The sequence below is a fragment of the Lichenostomus cassidix genome, chromosome 10 (genome assembly GCF_008360975.1).
Source record: "Lichenostomus cassidix isolate B80296 chromosome 10, HeHo_3.0, whole genome shotgun sequence".
Taxonomy (NCBI): domain Eukaryota; kingdom Metazoa; phylum Chordata; class Aves; order Passeriformes; family Meliphagidae; genus Lichenostomus; species Lichenostomus cassidix.
Genome location: NC_139491.1, coordinates 3,734,012 through 3,749,169, shown reverse-complemented (window position 1 = coordinate 3,749,169; position 15,158 = coordinate 3,734,012). Strand labels below are relative to the sequence as shown.

General features: G+C 38.9%; 1 protein-coding gene across 3 annotated transcripts in view; it reads right to left on the bottom strand.

The window, feature by feature from the left end:
- Positions 1 to 15,158, bottom strand: part of LOC146432597 (protein FAM169B-like) — a 41,951-nt gene that overhangs the window by 9,962 nt on the left and 16,831 nt on the right. For all 3 annotated transcript variants that reach the window (XM_085070377.1, XM_085070378.1, XM_085070376.1), the window contains exons 2-5: positions 14,222 to 14,352; positions 11,395 to 11,494; positions 5,290 to 5,375; positions 3,557 to 3,731 (exon numbers count right to left, since the gene is read on the bottom strand). In XM_085070377.1, the coding sequence (XP_084926503.1) occupies positions 3,557 to 3,731; positions 5,290 to 5,375; positions 11,395 to 11,494; positions 14,222 to 14,352 (492 nt within the window). The remainder of the gene's footprint in view (positions 1 to 3,556; positions 3,732 to 5,289; positions 5,376 to 11,394; positions 11,495 to 14,221; positions 14,353 to 15,158) is intronic.

Here is a 15,158-nt window from a genome sequence, read left to right as displayed (position 1 = left end):
AGCTTAAGAGTTTTTACACTCAGGTTTTCCCAAACTGTGACTTGTGGAGCAGCTCAAAAGAATGAATGAGAAGCCAATAATACATTTTTTCCTGATACACCTGTATGGTTTACAGCATTCTCAGAGGACTCAACTTGGTTAAGGCTGGTTTGATTCGCATCACTCCACACTTTTACTACTACAATTTGTCAGGAGGGAAGGGACAAGCTTTGACAATCTGACTCTTTTGTTTTTCATACCACAGACAGCTTGGTCTGCAGCTGGGCAGCTCATATGTGTTACAGAGACAGTAATACATAACAGTAGGGGAAGAAAAGAGAGGTCTATAAAACAGAGATTTTGTTCTGGTTTGCTCTTAAAAGTGCTAAGATACTCCTGGCTTATTGTATCCTCCAACTTCCTTGATGATTCATTTGCATCATGAATCTCTTAAGTTCTCCTGGCATTTGTGTGAAGGTGGTAAAAGTCCATTTTCAGTAATTACTAGGCCTCAGTAAATAAAAAAAGAAAAACTTTCGGGGAATTACATGGTCTCATTGCACAAGAAACAAGTGTCAGTAACCGTGGTAATTAATCCTACATCACTACACAAAACACATTCTTTCTGAAGTTTTCACACAGAGCCTGAAATAAATACTTCAAACAATATAAAGCAGATCCCAAACCCCAAGTATCTATATGAAGGCTTTCCGCAAAATATTTCATTTTCAGGTTGCTGCCTGCAAAGAAAGGTACAGGAAGAGGGAACTGTCATTTCCTATTGTACCTTTAAGTAGCTCCATTTAGTGAGGTCTAACTGCTCAGCTGTCTGACATGGAAGCCGCTGACATAGATAAAATTGGAGACATTTATCTTGGCACGTGACAAAGTGTCTTATCAGCCTCATTAGTGGCTTAGTACATCTCATCAATCTTTAGTATACCCAGTGGTAAAGGCTGCATGCCTGTCATTGGACAGGAATAGGCACATTCCAGAGAGGCCAAGTTGATGATCTGTGTAGTCATGAATAAATTTTGCTTTAATAAAGGTGTCTAATGCTCACGAAAAGTGATAGCCTTGAAGAATGAGTCTTCTGTTTATCTACACAACAGGTGCAGGGTGGCAGTGCCAGAAGTGGCCAAATTGTCTCAAAACCTTGACTTGCAGTTACTGCATCTCTGAGCAAGGCGGGTGCTCGAGACCATCTGTCCCTCCTTAACTGGACTATTAAAAGAGATCCAGTTAAGGACAGTCAGAAGATGGATGGAAGCATGGAACTGGACCAAAATCACCAAGTTCACTTCGTACAGGCCACCTAGGAACTGGCAAATGGAAATGACTTTACAATGTTGCCAAGATAGTTAATTGGAATCACTGAAGTCCATTGAAAATTTAGTTTGCATAACGGCACATTAAATCTGTAGTAAAGATAGAACAGACTCTCTGTTCCTTGGTCACCACTTCTGTGATTCACCCAGAAGACTTATGTTTGAAACAGCCATGCTCCAACAGACCTTTTCTGGCTTATTTGCCTCCACTGAAGCATGTTTTTTGTCATGCTGTAGATAATGGAAAATTCACAGATGAGAAATGCAGTTGAATACAACATCAATATGAGAATCTCAATTACCCAGTGAAGAAAATAAAACTGGAAAGAATGGTCAGGTAATTGCAGAGCATAGAAATAAAGGCAATCAGAATCACATGGTGGGCACAAAGGAAAATAAGTTTTTCCTAGGAACAGAAGCTGTAACAGAAGTCCAGCACAACATAAAGTCCTGTAATTAAAGCTGCCTCTACTGAATGTTCTGACAAGGATGGCAAAAGAAAAAAGAATTTACATTATGAATAAAAAACATAAATTACAAAAATATCTAAAACAGCCATGTGAAATACAACTTCTAAGTGAAGATACTTATCTTAGTCTGTTTTGGGCCTAATAAGTCCAGAGCCTTTCTAAAAAAAGGAGAGAATAGGATCAGCCACAGCATGGCTGGTATGAAATTGAAATCACAGAACTTCAGAAAGAGGAATTATTTTCTAAATGCGTACATCAAATAGCAAAAAGCAGCAAAAACAATCAGTTTCAAGCTTCCCGAAAAGGCTTTGGCAAAAGACTGCAGTAATTTGTGACACAGGCCAAAAACTAACAAATATAGCTGCCCAGAGAAAAAAAAACACTGGCAAGAAGAGGCAGATGCTGACAAAGCTGGACTTGAAGGATTTGTATTTTATGTGGACCTGGTTTAAAACCAAACTGTGACTCTCAACTTACTCAGAAACAGTTTCAACTTGGCTAATACTCCACCCATAACAGACTACTGTGCACATTTATTTTACTGAAGCATGAATCATTACAGCCCCTACAAGTGTTTCTTTCCAAAAGCTTTGCTCAGGAATATTTATGGACTTAAAGGAAAATGTACTATGTGTTTGCCATCACAAACCAGTTCATCAGCATAATCAGAGATACAGACAAGGCTCCTTGATCGTAGGCTGAGTCCTGATTCATCACTGATGGTGCAGCAGCACCAGCACAGTTCTGTATAAGCTACACCTCTGTGTATATTAGGATTTTTCCATCCCAAGGAGCAGAATATCTTATTGCTGTTGGCCTTTGGGATTGTAGCAGAGAAGGCACCTTCAGACTGTCCTCTGGAATCCAAAACAACCCATCTCTGTACAGCTCTCAAGGTGTTTCTCTTTCTCCCATTTTGGATGGATGGTTATTGAGTTCTGACCTGGAGGATGTATTTTACTTCCAAAGATTCCACCTTCTGTGTGGTTAAGCTGCTGGTATCAAGGTGATTCCCATGAATCTTAACCACAGACTGGTAACCAGCTCCTGTGTGGGGACACAGGTTCAACTGCATACCTGGAGTTATTCCAACTAAAGCTCTTTCACTCCAGACTGGCTAACAGCAATTATTTGCATTAACACAAACTCTGTGTTTTATAATAAAAGACCTTTGCTAAAGTTAATCAAGTATCACTAAAGGATTAAAATACATTTTGTTTCTTTTCTATGCTAGTTAATCAATTAACTAAAAAATCAATTAATTATCATCCTTTAAACTGGGAGTACCACAACTGCACAAAGCATTCCAGGACTGATCTAGTGCACACATCTTCCTCCACACAGCCACTGCTCCTTACACACCCAAGGATCTTTCCTCTTCTGGCCACCAGCAACTCCCAATACAATGTTTTTCCCCTGGGAACTGCACTCCTTTTTTGGTATCATTCTTTCCAGGATCCTTTTCCTCCAATCTGTGGACAGGCCCTACATTCTTTGTTCCTAGATGTACGATCTTCTACTTGGCTGCATTAAAGCACATTTTACTGGAGCAAGCCAGTACCTCAGATCAAAATAGGGTTTGGAACTATCATGTTTAAATGAAAGTAACATGGATGGCTTCCAAATTCTGGGAAGGTTTGTTCCCCAGATTAATTCTGAGGGAGATTTCATATAAAAATGTAAATGAGAGCCAGTGTTATTTATATTGAGAGATAAACAAAAGGATTACATTTCTAGCTATTAGGAACCAGTGGAAATGTGTCTCTAAAATGACCTTACCTTTCATCTTGACCGAGTAAAAGGCAGCAGCCTCGCCGTTCCTCCAGAGTATCTTGGCACGCTCGGTGGCAGAGTGAGGTAGAAAGAATGCATCATTAGCTGAACTCCCTTCCAGCATTCCAAAAATAATGCAGTTCAGAACAAAGAGGACAATCCTTTCTCCAAATGTCTGGACCTTAGAGAACAAACAACAACAGACCAAAGAAAAATGAGGCAGAGAATAGCATTTTGCATCTCATAAAAGGTTTCAAAATCAAAAGAGCCTGGGTAGGAGGAAGTCAGGAAACATGTACACTTAATTTGGGGAAAATACCTCCTGAGTTGGTTCAGTTAGAATAACAAAAACAGTTCTTCCTAGTGTTTCACCCTCTATCCAGAGGGCATAGAATAATTTAGTAACTATTTATAAAGCTTGACATATCTCCTGTTGTTACAGAGAGGAATTCTAAAGCAGCAGAAGTATCTTGATTGCAGTCAAAGTGAACTAGGCAGATTTGAAACCAGGACCAAGGCAATCTAATCCTCCTCAAAAATGAAGGTAGGATTCACTGTGCTGACCTGGTCACCTCTCCCCTATTACCTGTGTTGGCACAGCATCAAAGAATTTAGTGGGCCAGGACATTACCAAGATAGACACTATACAAAACAGAAAATAGTCTGTCCCAACCAGCTACAATCTAGGTGTAACATAAACAATTAGTCCGTGCTGGGCTTCTTAGGAGAAAATGGACAGAAGGGGGAGATGGAGGAATATAAAGGAACAAGATCATATTGGCCATCAAGGTAAAAACTTGTGCCAGCAAGCTTCACATGAATGCCAAAAAACAAAGTAGAGTTTCCACAGATAATGACAATTTACCTTTCAGCAATGAGCTAGAGGGAGGGCAAGATTTCTATTTTCAGACATTATTTTCATTGTCTGTTGATACAGAGATGCTTGAAAGCCTGAAGGCCTGTGTTTCTGCTCCAAGGTCTATCTTGCAAGGATTGGTTTCTCAAAATCCCTCCAGTTCAGTTGCCCATAAAAAGCCTACTTAATTCTGCAAGTAATTAAACTCTATGTGTGACAGGAAAAGATGATAAAGGAATGGAATCATTAAGGACCAAAAATACAGAGGGCTGGGTAGGAAACAAAACTGACTTAATAACCTCATGGTAACACATACCTCACATGCAGCAGGCATGACATTTTAGTTGCAAACAGACTACAGGCTACCCATATCTTTCATATTACAAAAAAGAAGCTCTATAATACCAAAATAATTTATTTGGAAAAAGAATTACAGATATAGAAACCACTAAATAGCAACCATTTCATAAAATAAACACAATATAAACATTATCCAAGGAAAAAAAATCATAACTAGCTAGATAAGATGTAGTTCCATAGGGTAGCAACACCTCCCACCAGTCAGCCAAGCAACACATAATGTGAGAAATTATTGCTAATGTAGCAATTCAATTTATGATTATTCCTTTAGTAGGCAGTGAGGGTAAACTAAAAACCAAAAGAAAATAAATCCCACAGATGAATCATGAACTGCATGCACAAAATTGTTTAGAGAGGGTTAATGTGCATGTCACTGTGTCATGGAGAAAGGAAGCACTTGGTGAGCCACAGAGGCCCCACAGGTTATAGGGCAGGAGCTGCAGGAGTGCCGAGACAATTACATCTGACTCTTCTGCTTGGGAAGCTCCAGGGTAAAGACAACTGTTCAAAACAGCATCCTCACCAGAACGAGCCCATCTCGAGTGGGATCAGCTGTCTTCACAACATCTTCCACAGGCCACCAACGCTGGCTCAAATAAACTGCCAAAACTACAAAAACAAAACGACAGGGGAACACGTTACCCGCAAATGCAAAGTAGGTTCTCAGCTTTTCCCACAGGCAGCCTCAGATCTACTTCTCCCTCCAGCTGACTCCAGTCTGTTCTGCTGTGAGACAGCAGAACAACAATTGTATTTCAATTTCACCTCCATGTCCCTTGATATCCAATTTTCAGTATTGCACGAGGCATCAAGTGAAAGTAATTTTTCTCAGGAATTGATGTGACTTTGGTGTGACAGCCTGTGTTCCATGTGAATAAAGCACTTCCTGCATAATAGTAAGTTCAGTAGCAGAGTAGGTTTGAGTGGCATTTGGGACAGAGGAGCTACCTGGATAAAGGTTACAGTTTTCAAGTTTCTTTCAAACTTTCCCCTGCCCACACACATGTATTTGCATATATTTGAATGCACATATTTGCACTCATGCAAGTCAAACACAAAAATTCTCATATCTGCTTTATCAAACAGCTTTTCAGCTCCCTGTGTGATTGAATTTCCATCTAAGGGTACCTTTAGAGTACAGACTCCTAAATCTCTGCATGGACAGACACTCTCAGAGGTTCAAATGCACACAGAGAGGTTTCCATCAACAAAGGACAGATATATACACACATAATAAGATACACTTTGCCTTGAAGCAGAAGTGTATCAGCAACCTACATAAGTCAAGTCCCCATGTAGGTGTGATGCAAAACTTGCACCCCACTTCTTCCCATCCTTCCTCAATTTTTCACATATGCAGGAACAAGTATTTAAACCCTACTCCTACATGTTCATCTACAGAATTCATTGCCTGCCAATAGATTTACAAGGAAAAGACTTGAAGCAGCAACAGTGACACTGAAATCACTCCCAAGCCCTGTTCAGGAAAAAAAGTTTTAACATGGGGTCATTTCAAATGATAGAGAATAAATTTCAAGGGTTTAGATGAGGTTTTGGAATAAACACAGAAATCATTTACAACCCCAAACACATCAAGCAGCAAGTATTTCATCAAAAAGAACTTTTATTATCTGTACAGTGGTGACATTCACCTAAAGTACATTGCTACAGTTTCATCATTACTCAAGAACACCAGTATCTTTAATACCTTAAAATAGGGCAGCTACAACGTCCATTTTTATATAAATAGGTAAAATATAATATAAGAAAAACATTGCAAAGAACAGCACAGAGTTCATATGTCTTGAGTCCTAAGAGTGTTCCAACAACTGGCTCTCTAACCTACCCAGCTAGGGATAAACATAAGAAAGTTCAAAACCATCTGTGAGTTACAAACAAATATACACACCAGAAAATAAAATTACTTTAAGGACAAGATTCATCATTTACCTGTTTTAGCCTCAGGTTATACAAATGTCACTGATGCACATAGGTTAATTTCCCTTTTTGCTTCAGACTATATCACTCCTGCCGGCTTTAAGGGGAGAGATTCTGCTCAGCTAACTTATATTTCCAATAAATTATTAAAGCATGTGCCAGAAAGCATTACACTTTGTGTGCTGGGTTAACAAGGAAGAAGTATTGCACGCAAGGGCAGATGCCTGTTTATAGCACCAGACTCAATTCATTAAATATTATGCACTTACTTGCATGGGAGTTTCATACTCTTTCTGTGATGGATTCAATCTGTTCCCTCAAACCCTTCCCTCTGCTTTCAAATGCAGCAGCCACTGCTCCATTACACATCCATGAAACATGCAGCTACAAAGGGAGCTGAGTCACACAAAGGGGACATAATGGGCCAAATGCTGACTTTAATAAGAGCTGCAAAGAGGTTTGGCACACAGTTCAGACATACAAGACACATAGTAAAGGTCAGAAAAGTTTTAAAAAGCTTTGAGGAAAACAGGAAGATGCATAACCATGTTGGAAGGAGTTGCTTTTATAGAACATTACTGTGCTATTCAATAATTTAAATGTGTGGAAGGGAACACTAGTTGACATAGCAACTGTCACATCACATTACTTGAGCAACCTTATCTATATGGATGCCTTCCTTGAAGGAAAAACATTTCTCCAGATTTCACACAAACATATGTACTTTGCTTTTTGTTATCATTTTTCAAGCCAACATCTGGTCCGCAGTTAAATCCATCCATGATTCCCCATACTCTCGTTTTCATTTTATAATCAACTTTGAGGAACGCTATTTCAAATGCAAACATGATTTGTGAGACCACATGTTCCTTCTCTCTCCCTTTTCAGTCTTCTTGTTCTCTCCAAGACATTCAATTCAGTTAAGTTCACCTGATGGTAAGAGATGGAGTTACTGCCAACACACATCACCTGAACCCTGTGAATCATGTGTGTGACTACAATGACCTTGCAACTGCAAGACTTGATGTGCTTGATCTCGCAGCTGCAAGAGCAGGTGAAATGCATTTCAGGTCACAGTTAATGGGGTTTATACATGCTCAGGTGGGTGGCTTGCCCTATGAGCAGCAGCTTGCTAAACCTCAGCACTTTCATCACCTGCAGACAGACAGAGTGTTGCAAGAAGCCGACAGCCAGTGGAGCACACGGTGCCATAGCACATGGGTGTTTGGAATCCAGGACTGAGCTGAATTAGGCACCAAGCATAATGCAATTGTGATTATGAAATGTCTACTTTTGCTGGGCAAACATGGATCCCTTCCCAGCTCAGGCTTGGAGTATATTTTTACTTCCTAGGCTATGCTGGCCAACTGTTCCCACACTGGTGTGCAATTATTTAAATGTATTGTGCACATCAGGACTCTACACATAAAGCAAAGAAGAAAAACATGAAGCAACATCCAGCTTGGTCCTTCTTCTTCCTCTGCCTTACCTAAAAATTGCTGAAGCACATCCATCACTCACAAACTAAATAAAGGTGAAGTTACACACGAGAGATGTAATTATTTTGTTTCATAAGTACAGAATGTACCACTTCTTTATCTTAGATAAAGTCATTCTTACCTTAATTTTGTCACTAGTTTGGACTGATTACACACTTGGGTTGCTTTTGCAGTATTTCCACAGTGAAAATACTCTGATACTGAAGCAAGCTCAGAAATCCTACACTGAACTGCCTTCTGCAGCACTGACATACCCTGACTGAGTCCCCCAGTTCCCTGTCTTTAAAATAGAATAAGAGCATTTCTCACTCTTTGCTAGGAATTTTATCAAAACAAATACAATAAAGCTTGGGAGGCAGGCAGATCCTGCTGGAACGGCAGCCATTCAAGTATCTCAGATAGATCTTTCCTGTAACCAGTTACATTTTCTTCTACAATTCAATCTTCACTCAATGATTTGTTACAAATGTCTTGTGATAAACGTTCCAAGGCACCTCACAGTTATTGTAAATTATTACATATGCAGCATACAGAAAATGCCACAATAAGGTATGTTTATTTAGTGTTATAAAGATGTTAATCGCCCATGTTATGCTCCGTAAGCCCTTACAATGCAATTTACACTCTCATAAAAATATCTGTACAGATACACTAACAGAACACAACACTCAGCCTATCAAAAATAAATTAAAAATGCTTCCAACCAAGACCAAGTCCTAAGGAAAAGCTGCCATACGCATTTCCTCTTTGAAATATGCAGATCATTTCAAACCACAAGCTACACATCACTTCTGGACATCCCATCTAATCAGGATGATCAGAAATTAATCTCAGTGGTGGAATCCACCCCTCTTTAAAACAATTTTCAAGAATTAAATGCCATCAAACTGAAACACAGTATGTGGGGACAACCAGAAAATTTGCTTTTAAGAGCACTTCTGCTGGGGAAGAAAACTAAAATGCAGATGAAGTGGACAGGTAGAGGAAGAGATCAACTACAGCAAGATTGTTTCCCTCTTCCATCTGGATGAAACTTGTTTCACAAGAAAAGTGTAAAGCTCAAGTGAGGAAAAGAAAATTATGTAACTTGTTAAATGTTTTAATTCTCTGTCCTTAAAGTAAAACATCCTTAAAGTAACAGACTAAGTTACTATCTATTGCCTTTCTCTGAAGGAATTGTTTTTGAATTAATTTGATCTGTTCACTCCTCAGAACAAAAGGTCATGTAGGTAAGCAAATCCAGGTGGACTTACAAGATTAGCAGTCTGCCACTGTAAGAGTCAATTCCAAATCTGTTGAACTCCGGGAAAATCTTAGGACAAAATACTTCAAATGTATACACCCATATAGATAGGTATGCACACACAACCCAGAAGGCTTTAGAGAACTAACGAAAATCTATTAAAACTCATCTAAAGAAAGAAAAAATCACATCAGTCAAATTTGATGTGTGCAGGAAGACTGACCACATGTTCACAGTATATAAAATCCAGAAAAAAAGAACTTCCAGTAAAATCCCTTAAATCATACTTTTGGAAGGAAGTATCACATGCCAGGTGATGCAGGCCTTATTTAAACAACCAGACTTACTGATCTCTCTGTTCCTCTGACTCTGGACTGGTAACTTAAGCTGAAATTTTGCAAGGGGGTCACAGCAGTCAGTCAGGCTGCTGTTTATAACATATTAAGGTGTTTATTCTGCTTGGTTTTAAGCTTTTAATGAAGATAGCTATCATGTAATTTAGGCTCCAATTGGACTTGTTTGACTTGTTCCTGTGAGACATCATTTTTTCTTGTGTGCATGTATCTCATTAATACTGCTTGTTCCTAATACTATGAGATCATTTAACTGAAGAGCTGAGCGAAATGCACTCTCACATGCATTTATTTAATAACTCTTTTTTTCTGCATTATAGTTACAGATCCCAATTCCTCTTGTGCAGCCTAAACTAACTCAACACTGTTTTCAGCTACGTTCCTCTGAACATGAGTCAGGAGGTGAGCACAACTGCGCTAAGAACAAGTCTGGCCTCTGGTGTAGATGCTTCTCTCCTTTATCACACCAGTGCCTATCCCTCTTCAGGAAAACATTAATGGAATATATAAATTAGTGTCAGAAAAGTAATTCTACATCAATAGTTTTCAGAGGGACCACGAAGTCTTTTGACTACACTCGGAACTTGGAAAGGTCTCCTACCTTCTACTGTGAATCGCAGCCCATTAGCAAAGGTCCAATTGAAATCCCACACAGAAGGAGCTGGAAAACTGCAGGGCTCACCTCTAACCACAGGTGATTTTAATCTGCTTTTTGTTCTTCTGAAGAAATTTCCTGGTTACAGGGTAGGACTGAACAATGAACACTTACACGAACAGAATCTGTTCTAAGAGTGCAAGATCATTACCTGACCCACTTCAGAACTGAACAGTGTGCTAAAATTCTGCCTTGCCTTTGCTGTATTATTAAGAATACTGGCTATTAAAGCCTTCCAGGCATAATTTATAGCTTATCCTTTTTTTAAAAAGTATACTTTTAATGACAGATGTCATTAGTTTGCTGCCACATTTGGCAGCTGGAAGTTTAAGAGGTTTCATGTGTTCTGTATTTCCTAAGTGACACACTGAGTCAATGGAAAAGTTCATGTCCTCATTGTAAATATTCCAGAAATTTTATAGCCCATTGCCTCACAACAACATCAACACTCCTCATTTAATCTACACACCAGTAGACACCCCTCATACACCTGGAAATAAAAGGCAATTAAACCTAGGGCTGAAAACAATCATAAAGTTAAAAAAGAATATTAGCAAGAATCAGTAAGAAGCAATACAATTTCATACCTGTATTGTCTAAGGATTTTAGGATTCTATCCAAACTATAATGTGTTAAATTTCACGTCATTCTGAATTAGAAAAATATTGTTCTGTTGAATAAAGTCAGAAAGTATAATAGATTTACCCAAGGTGATTTTTTAGCTACCAGCAGAGAATTTATGCACAGAATTTAAAAGCCCTGATTGTCAATTCTTCCTTCTAATCAGCAGCCCACTGACACAAATCCTTGACAGATAAACTGAAACCACTTCATATTCAAATCAAAACCCAGAATATTTAAATACATAAACAAGCAGACCATCTTAAAGGTAAAGAAATTACAACTACTCAAATTTCAAAATATTTGGACCAATTCTAACCTGTCTCTTTATCCTTTGGATCAGTTAACAGCAACAGTTTGCAAGTAGGATTATTTCGGTAGAGAGGGACAAAACACACACAGGAATCTTCAAGTTTAACCTAAAAAACAAACAAGCCCTGTAGCTCTTTGTACTGCAAAGCTCACAAGAAGTATTTCATGTATCAGATGCACTTGTGACATGTTTTATTGACATGTTTATTGACATGCATGGTACAAGCTTAGCACAACTCCCTCTCGCACCTCAACTTGAAGGCACTGAAATATACATCATATTCTAATATTACCCATAAGAAAAGTTAATTTAAAAGAAATCAAGCTACTAAAGACCTTAATGCTGACTTGCTCTGGTTGGCACATAACCTGGCTTTGAACATTGTCACACGCAGACAAATGGTGTTATGAAAAGACCAGACACATCAAATGAAAACAAATACAACTTGCACTTCTTACAGCATCCTCCAGCTGAGCACTTGTGGTGTTTTGCAAACAATGAATTAAGCTTCAGGGTACAGGGAGTATCAAAGCATTAGGGCAGTGCCTGGGCAGTTTATCTGTGAGGCACAGGGAGGGTAGATAATTGGCACAAGGTGGTTAAGCTGAAGGCAAAGCTAAAATCAAAATGCAGCTCTCAAGCTTTTGCTCTTAGACTAAACTTCTAAACGATGTGACACATAAACACAAAATTACTGTGCTCAAACAGCTCTATATGCATAGAAATGACGATTTCCATATGAATATTGCAAATGCTGTCATGTAAGTTTAGGTACAGGCAAAGAGCGTGCATGACTTAGCACAGTATGTACTGTACTTTCCAAAATCTGGTCCATTGTGTATGTGTGGGTGTGCCTCTCTCTCTAATTGCACCCATTTGTCAGTTTGCTATGAAACTCAAATCAGTCACGTGTTACATTTAATATTTCTTGGTACATGGAAGAAGTATGAATATGGATTATTCAGGATAACAACTCTAAGATGAAACCAGTGTTCACTAGTTGATGAGTGCCAGAATCCTGGAAGCATCTATGCAAACACTGGACTCCAGGAAAAAAAAAACCTTGAAAACTGCTTGAAATCTGTATTCATGAGCTTGCCTAAATCTCAGCATGTTCTGGGGATTCGGTCATTCTCTGCATGCTTTAAACATAACAGCATCGATGTCATTATGGCACCTGGGAGCATTTCCATGATGAAAAGGCCAGGACTCCTTCCAATAGTGCCATGATTGTTATTTTGTTTGATAAGGTAATGTGCACTTTCACAGGTGTTAACAACAGCAGCAGGAGCCAAGCATAGCTCTGTGTGTGAGCACTGCCAACGAGCTTCCATCCTGACTTGCAATAATCCTTGCTATTTGTGTCCTGGATGCTTGACCAACCCATACCAAAAAGAAGTTCTGTGACCCCAGCAAGTGGGCTGGCAGCCACTTAACTCCTGTTAAATAATTATTCACTGTTGCCAGTCCTGCCACTTGAAACCTGCTTTAATTCAGATACAGAAGAGAGGAAAAATGCTTGGTAATGTAGCCATTATTCAAACACCAAACCCCTCATCCTTCAGGTTTAGGTATATAATGGAGATTGCTAGCTGGGATGTTCACAGGGAATGGGGGTTTGACCTTATTACATTTAAATTATTTTTAATTACAAAACATCAGCATTCTTTGAGCTGTTTATTATAGAGTATAAGGAAAAAGACAATACAGCAGGAACACTACCATTACTTATGCCCTTGACTGGCTGTCTGACTGCAGATTAGATTAGACCTGAATTAAATGAATGCAAAGAGAAATGTGTTGCTATGAGACTCAAATCAGTCATGTGACATATTTAAGGGCTGGTGACAAGCCACAAAATCAAGACAGTTGTGAATCAAAAGGCAGAAGTCCACCTTTAACTGATCTCACTGTGTGTGGCTATTGCAGGAATTCACACAGCACTGGCCTGGGATTTTAACCTCACTCCCCCTCCACTGAACAGCAAATGAACCTCTGAAAGTACAATCAGACATGAAAGGTAAGGACACAGAAGCCCTAAACTGGGTGATCTCTGCAGGTTCAATCTGTTTGTATTTAACCCTACAGGCTCCACTAGAGGGCATTAAAAGAGTATTTAAACACAGTTACATTCGCGGCTCAAAGCCGAAGCTGAACCCACCTGGAACAGCATTTTTCTGGAAAGTACTGCGTATTATTTTGCTAAATCGCAGGAAAGCTACCATAATCCAAACATTTATTTCAACTAATCCAGTTTCTGCTTTGATAGTACAATAACAGGTACCTCAGCACACCTTTTATGACCTACAAAATGCCCAGAATTAAAGGTTTCATAGGTTGACTGCAGTAAAAATTTTTTAATAGGCCTGTTTAGTCATCTCCATTCCACCCAGGTGTCTTAGGAACAGAAATCCTTTGGGAGAATCCACACTCAAAATTAACAATGGAAGTATTAGAAAGAATGGAAACAAAAGATAGACTGGATCATAATGCCTGTGTAAACTGCACAGCAGAGACAGAACACAGAGCTGCACTGTAGTATAAATCTCTAAAAAACTCACTTTTGATTCAGTCCTGTAAGGAGGCAGGTCAAGATGCAAAGTTCACCCAAGTACTTCAAACCCTCTTCCACACTGAGAGGGTTTCAGACTTGGAGTTTAAGCTTATCTCTCATTCACAGCATGTAAACTATTTGAAATAATGCAGGATTTGCTGATTTTAAGAGATCTGCATCCAACCACACCCGTTTACTCCTATTAACAAGGCCATGAGCAAAACCAACAACTAATTTGCAAGTTTCTAACTTGCTGCATGAGAAACATCAGCCTACTACCTCTCCTCCTCCAGGGATGGTAAAAACATCAGTAGACAATGATTTCTTCAAGAGTTTTTCATAGTATGTTTCAGCATCTGCTTGCAGAGCCTCTGGATCTCCTCTTATGGTATCAATCAAGTAAAGTCGACCTGTGATTAAAATAAAATACAAGTTATTTTTGCTTTTTAAATTAACTAAGAAACATGAGTCTTAAAACCTCAGTTTGCCCAGCAGCTGCTTGGTGTGGCTGGGCTCTTAATGATCTCATTAGAGCCTTTTGTATAATCCCAGTCTAAAATAGTAAGGCTGGTAAAAACCTGTCTGTATGCTATTTATCTATATGTTATTTACTTCTTAACATGCAATTTTACAAAGCAGAACCATGACAGCATCAAATCACACTTGTCTGCTTTGAATTCAACAAGCACAGTCTCAAATTTCTCTAGGTGTAAGTAAATTGCTTTAAAGCTGGAAAGGCAAAAAAAAATTCTTCAAAATACAGCCTGAGTTTGGCACTGTCCAAAAATATAACAGGGAAAGAATTCCAAAGCTTCCCTTCTTTCTTGGAAGACTACCTTTTTTGGGTCAGTCTATGATCTGTTGTTTGTCATTAACTTTTTCTTTCTCTTTTTTGAGTAACATCAGTTGGGCACTTGCACAAGGAAACAATGTAAAAAATTTACCTACTCAAGACTTTCCAAAATAGTAACATCATCTTTTATGCAACATAACTTTGAATTAATGTGACTCAGTGCTAGAGGGTATTTGGTAATTGCACGCAAACAAAAATTACATACATCTGATGCCTGTTACCTAAATGCCAAGTCCAGCTTGGTGCTCCTGAAGAAGCAATAACCTCCTTCTGATATAACAAACCAAACTCTCTGGTGGCTCATCACCAGCCCAAGATAACATGAGAAGAAATGCATTAGCAGCTCAAATGGTATCCTACCAC